At 49.9% G+C, this 6,154-nt stretch overlaps 1 protein-coding gene across 2 annotated transcripts in view; it reads right to left on the bottom strand.

Annotated features, from left to right (window-relative positions):
- Nucleotides 1-290: 290 nt before the first annotated feature.
- VPS11 (vacuolar protein sorting 11 homolog (S. cerevisiae)) overlaps nucleotides 291-6,154 on the bottom strand; it is a 13,667-nt gene continuing 7,803 nt past the window's right edge. For both annotated transcript variants that reach the window (XM_011926925.1, XM_011926926.1), the window contains exons 8-16: nucleotides 5,192-5,378; nucleotides 4,624-4,770; nucleotides 4,203-4,391; nucleotides 3,936-4,097; nucleotides 3,566-3,705; nucleotides 3,273-3,475; nucleotides 2,969-3,140; nucleotides 949-1,171; nucleotides 291-804 (exon numbers count right to left, since the gene is read on the bottom strand). In XM_011926925.1, coding sequence (XP_011782315.1) covers nucleotides 640-804; nucleotides 949-1,171; nucleotides 2,969-3,140; nucleotides 3,273-3,475; nucleotides 3,566-3,705; nucleotides 3,936-4,097; nucleotides 4,203-4,391; nucleotides 4,624-4,770; nucleotides 5,192-5,378 — 1,588 coding nt within the window. In that variant the 3' untranslated portion in view covers nucleotides 291-639. The remainder of the gene's footprint in view (nucleotides 805-948; nucleotides 1,172-2,968; nucleotides 3,141-3,272; nucleotides 3,476-3,565; nucleotides 3,706-3,935; nucleotides 4,098-4,202; nucleotides 4,392-4,623; nucleotides 4,771-5,191; nucleotides 5,379-6,154) is intronic.

Below are 6,154 nucleotides of genomic sequence, written 5' to 3'. Positions count from 1 at the left end.
TGCCCAAACTACAGCCATAGAGACCAGCAAGAGGAAAGAGCAAGAGTTGTTTTGTGTGTCTTGGTCCAGGCTGCTCCTGGAGCTCAGTCATTAGGTCTTTTGCAGAGGTTCTTCAGTAAATTGAACTATACGCAATGCCACAGGCCCCACCCATTACCGCAACGAGACTGAGCCAACATGGTCTCCAAGAACATCACAGGAGGGAAGTGGAACGCCAGGAGAGCAGAGGGGAGGAAGTCCATCATGCAGTTAAGAATCACCAGGAAGTCCCCAGAAAAAAATCCTTAAGCTCCCAAATCATTATATTCTTTTATTTATAGACTCTGCGAGCAAGGACCCAAGCACAGCCTGGTGCTCTTGGATAGAGAATAAAGCAGCTATTGTCCACACTCAGAGGTTGCTGAGGTGCCCTCCCCCACTGATCTGGAATGATCTACACTGCTAGTGAAGAGGAGGGATGGTAGGCTGGCTAAATAAGAAGGCAGGGAAAGAAAGTCTGCTTTAGTTCTGAGGGCTGTGACATTAGATGAGAGTGGAGCCCTGGGCATGTCAGCCAGTCTTCTGTGTAACGCCCGCTCAGGTCCCATTGTGTCTGTCCTCTCGGTCCTCCACTGTTGCCCCCATCTTCCTCCAGGCTGCTTAAGTGCCCCTCCTGGAGTGCATGAGCAGGTCACGTTGCAGCCCAGCCTCCAGGCTGGAGGTCAGTCTGGCTGTGGGAGGGTCGGTCAGCAGAGTCAATTTGTTGAAAACACCTCTGCCAAAGTAGTCAGCAATCACAGAAAAGCTGTCATTGGAGCACTTGAGCTGCAGGAGAAGAGGAGGGAAGGAGTATGAATCAGAATCAAAGTGCTTGTTTCACAAATGAGGAGGAGATAAGGAAACAAGCCCTCCAGTGACTCTGTGACACTAGTGGGAATCCCCTGGCCCATCTAGCCCACTCATCCCCACCTGATGCTGGAATTGATCATGGAGATCTCGTTTCTGTTCCTGGGCCCGGATCATATCCATGACCTTCCGGTTTTCAGGGAGGCAGGTGGGGCAGTCAGCATCACTTTCCGAGTAACTCTCAAAGCAATGTTGGTGGAAGGAGTGGCCACACAGGAAGTGGACTGAGGGCAACTCCAAGGCACTGTTACAGATGCTGCACTTGGTCTTTTGGAAAATCTTAGGACTACAGGGAAGAAAGACCAGAAGTGAGTGGCAAAAGTGAGGGCAAGGCCAGGAGTCAAGGATGAGAAAGAAAGCAGCTGAAGTGGACGGGGCAAGGTCCCCGGTAAGGCCCCTGAAGGCCCTGCCCTGCTCTTCTTATCACCTTAGGGGAGTCAAATGATTATAACAGCCCTGGACCTGTAGTGAGTCTTAGCATGCTCCCAACAAGGCCAACTCAGCCCGGGGATCATTTCCTCTCTCTCCATTTTCACAACTGCCACTAAATTAACTTTCAGGTCTGTACTCAGATGTGACCCTTTCAGTGAGGCCTTTCCTGGCCACCTTCTCTAAACTTGTTAACACACTTCTTCCCCCATTCCCCTTGCGCAATTTATTTTCCACTCAGAACTTATCACCACCTAATGTACTACAAAAGTTTGCCTATTTGGCCGGGCGCAGTGGCTCACACCTGTAATCCCAGCACTTTCGGAGGCCGAGGCAGGTCAGGAGTTTTAGACCAGCCTGGCCAATATGACGAAACCCCGTCTCTACTAAAAATATAAAGATTAGCCAGGCATGGTGGCAGGCACCTGTAATCCCAGGTACTCGGGGGGCCAAGGCAGAAGAATCGCTTGAACCCAGGAGGCAGAGGTTACAGCGAGTCGAGACCGCACCATTGCACTCCAGCCTGGCGGACAAGAGCGAGACTTCAACTCAAAAAAAATTAAAAAAAAAAGTTTGCCTGTTTGGCCAGGTGCGGTGGCTCATACAATCTCAGCACTTTGGGAGGCCAAGACAGGCAGATCCCCTGAAGTCAGGAGTTCAAGACCAGCCTGGCCAACATGGTGAAACCCTGTCTCTACAAAAATACAAAAATTAGCCATGCATGGCGGGAGGCACCTGTAATCCCATCTACTCAGGAGGCTGAGGCAGGAGAATTGCTTGAACCCAGAAGGTGGAGGTTGCTGTGAGCCAAGATCATGCCATTGCACTCTAGCCTGGGTGACAGAGTAAGACTCCATCTCAAAAAAAAAAAAAAAAAAAAAAGTTTGCCTATTTAACATGTTTGCTGTCTGTCTCTTCTAAAACATAAAGCTCCATGAAGGCAAGGCTTTTTGCCTGTGCTGTTCAGAATAGTGCTTGGGACATCACAGAGACTCAGTATTTGTAGAATGAAGAAACTGTTGCTCTCTAATAAATATTTTACAGAATGTTAAGGGCAGATAAGATTTCAGAGTTGGGATTATGGTTGGGCACTGTGGCTCATGCCTGTAATCCCAGCACTTTGGGAGGTCAAGGCGGGAGGATCACTTGAGGCCAGGAGTTCGAGACCAGTCTGGTCAACACTGTAAACCCCATCTCTACTAAAAATACAAAAATTAGCTGGGCTTGGTGGCGCACGCCTGTAATCCGCTACTCCAGAGGCTGAGGTGGGAGGATCACTTGAGCCCAGGAGGTCAAGGCTGCAGTGAGCCATGATCACGCTCCTGCACTCCAGCCTCAGTGACAAGATCCTGTCTCAAAAAAGAAAAACACCAGAATAGCTTCCAACCACAATATGGATGTGTTTAGAAAAGGTAAAATACAGGCATATAAAGAACAAAAAGGACCTGCTACAAAATAATATCCTCCAAAGCCCAATAAATAATGATCTGTGTAATAAACCATTTTTTGGAATTCCTCCATTAAAACACATCTTGAAGAATCAGAATGCTCAAAAGCACTCCATAGAATCCTCTATGGAAAGTACTTAGTAATAAATACCCTGTGAAGGGCAAGTTATCCCCTGGACTCCTCCACATATCCATGCCCTGGGTACCTGGCCTTGAGCTCTTGGATCTCCTGGCGGATACGGGTGGTCTCCTCTCGGTACCGCCGCACCCGCAGCTCATCCTGTGCAATCTGCTGGCTCTGTTTCTGTAGCTTTTGGACCAGGTAGTCTCTGATGACAGACAGTGTGGCTGTGGAGTTGTGGGCCAGGGTCTGCACCACTGAGATTGGGGTCCGAGAGGAAACAAGACAATGAACTGCGTGCGGCACTTTCTGGATAGAGTTGAAGGGCCCCTGCCACAGAGCCCAGCTGTCAGCAGCTTGTCACCCACCCATCCTGTCTTCCTAAGTACCTAGAAGAGGTGGCATGAGGTTCTTGTTCTCGATATGCTTGAGGACAGCCGCCACATACTCCTTGCAGTCCTCCTCCTTGCGAGCGAAGTAGCTGAGGGCCTGCTCCCACAAGGAGGGGTCCTGCTCCCCATGGCGTTCACACACGGTGATGACCTGCCGGTACTGCTCATGCTGCATGTGGTAGTGCATGATCTGCTGGAATCTGTGGCCGGGGCAAGGGCACACCTCAGTGGCTGTCTCTGGAAAATGACTTGGATTCTTCCCCTTTCCCTGAAATTCCCCAAACTCTTACAGCTTCCCCTGCTCATAGAGGTAAAGGACACCATCCTGGAAGTCATGCATCTGGCACAGGACCAGGGCCTTGTCAAAGACGTCGCAGAAGCGACCACTCTTCAGCAGGGAAATGGCCTCTGCGTGAAGCTTCTCTTTGACCTGGAGAGGAAGGAGGGCAGAGTTGCTGGACAAAAGGGGAAAATCACAAGGTCTCTTTGGACAAGGCCAGTCAACTCTTTCCCTCAGTCCATTCCCTCTTCACAGAGGACCACTGAGCCCCAAGGTAAGGTGTTACTGGTCTAAGGAATGCAGTGAAAGGCAGTCACCAAGATGGAAGAATGGAGATGGCATGAACTGTCTTTTCTCCTGCAGCCCCGGCCAGGCCTCACCTGTGGGTCCTTTTCATGAGCCCAGTTCTGCAGTCGCAGCTCAAGGAGCGTGTCGTAGATGCCCTGGGGTGAGTCTGGCTGCACTTCACTCATGTGCTCTAGGAAGGCTTTCAGCTCTCGCGGGTTATTGGCAAAGATGGGGATGAACTCCTCAGAGTTGGCCTAGGATGGCAAGGGAGGAGAAAGAAGGCTGAGTCAGTGGGCGTGATATACAGCAAGCCCCTAAAGTGATCCCACTGTCTGAAGCTCTTTTCCCTGCAGCCTCACCCTGCAGCCTGGGGCCTCCCCATCGCTGCGGCCTTCGAGGCTGGGCCGATAATCAGTACAAAGTCCCTTCAGCAACTGGGTTGTCTGCTCCGGTATATGGTGCATGAGGATCTTGCCATAGCGCTTCATGTTGCTCTCTGCCTGCTCAAAAGGCAGCTTGCCGATGTACCGAAGGGCTTCCTGATAATTCTGTGGAAAAGTAAAGGGCAGAGTAGTGCATACTCCTGCCTCAGCCACCAGAAAGCACTTTCATCATTCTGGGGATGTCTTCAAAAACAATAGGGCTCGGCCCAAGTTAAGAGTCTCACCTCTACTCAGGAGGATGGGGTGGGAGGATCACCTGAGCCCAGGAATTCAAGTCCAGCCTGGGCAACATAGCGAGACCCTGTCTCTTGGGGAAAAAAGACGGAGTCTCACCTACCTTAATGTCCTCTAGCTGGATCTTCAGGTACCACTCATGATGTGCATGGTTCTCCGCCAGGTACAGGGCATGGGAGTAGTAACCAGCCTGCCGGAGGACCTTGATGGCTGTCTCCACATCAAAGTGGACTTCACTCTCACTTTTTGTCTGCCAGGGAGACATGAGACAAAATCATTTACACAGACGTAGCTAGAGAAGGGAGAGGAAACAGGCATCTGACTTTCAGACAGATTCCTAAGGTGATACCATAAAGTCCACGCTTTGAAAATATTATGCTAGTCAGCCTGTGGGAGTGTCTGACTAAAGTTTTCCTCTGCCCCTACCATTAGAGGGACACTGCTAGGGACAGGGCTTCCCCAGTGCTACCACCCTGGGCTTAGATACCATGGGAAGTTCTAGAGTCATAAAACAAGAGGGGAGACGGCACAGAACTAACAGGAACAGCCACTCCCCTAAATAAGGTCGGCCCTTTCCTCTCCCTATGTCTTACTGAAATGAACAAGTCCCGGTGGAGCCACCTCATGCTAAGTGGGGCCTCCAGGACTCTCCCACCAACACCATCCTGCACCTTGATGAACTCCTCCAGCTTCGAGCTGTCCTTGAGCTTGGTATAGCAGTTGAGGAGCAGGGTGGTATGGTCAGCATTGGCCAGGGATTGTCGGTGCAGGGTCTGCAGGTAGGCAGTCAGGTTGTGAATGCGCTGGGCGTCTAGAAACTTGCGGATCACGTAGGATGGCTCCAACTTTCCAATGGTTCTAGGGAGACATGTGCACCACATAGCATCTGAATCACTCTACTTGTCCAACTCATGTACAGAGGAATCACTTGCAGATCTTCTCAAAATGCTAATTCTATTTCAGTGGATCTGGGGTGGGGTCTGAGATTCTACATTTCTAACAAAGTCCCAGGTAATATCGGTGCTACTAGACTGGGACCACAGTAGGTAGCAAGGCTCCAGGGCACTGCTTCTTAAATTTGGCTAACAATAGGAATTCTAAAGAGAACGGGGAAGAGGCTAGACAGGTTTCTTTTTATATTATTATTTTGTTGTTGTTTTATTGTTGTATTTTTGTTCTTTTTCTTATATATGATTATTTTTTAATTTAACTAATTTTTTTTTTCTTTTTTTGAGATGGAGGTTTGCTCTTGCTGCCCAGGCTGGAGTGCAGTGGCACAATCCTGGCTCACGACAGCCTCTGCTTCCCAGGTTCAAGTGAATCTCCTGCCTCAGCTTCGCAGGTAGCTGGGATTACAGGCATGCGCCACCACGCCCAGCTAGTTTTTTTTTAAGCTAGGATTACAGGCACCCGCCACCATGCCCAGCTAAATTTTGTATTTTTAGTAGAGATGCGGTTTCACCATGTTGGCCAGGATGGTCTTGAACTCCTGACTTCTGATCCACCTGCCTCGGCCTCCCAAAGTGCTGAGATTACAGGCATGAGCCACCACGTCTGGCCTTGTATTTTTTTTTTTTTAAGTGGAGACAGGGTTTCACCATGTTGGCCAGGCTAGTCTCGAACTCCTAACCTCA

This window comes from Colobus angolensis, unplaced genomic scaffold (assembly GCF_000951035.1).
Source record: "Colobus angolensis palliatus isolate OR3802 unplaced genomic scaffold, Cang.pa_1.0 Scaffold7, whole genome shotgun sequence".
Taxonomy (NCBI): Eukaryota; Metazoa; Chordata; class Mammalia; order Primates; family Cercopithecidae; genus Colobus; species Colobus angolensis.
The sequence above is the reverse complement of the archived record's forward strand: the minus strand, read 5'-3'. Positions and strand labels throughout refer to the sequence as shown.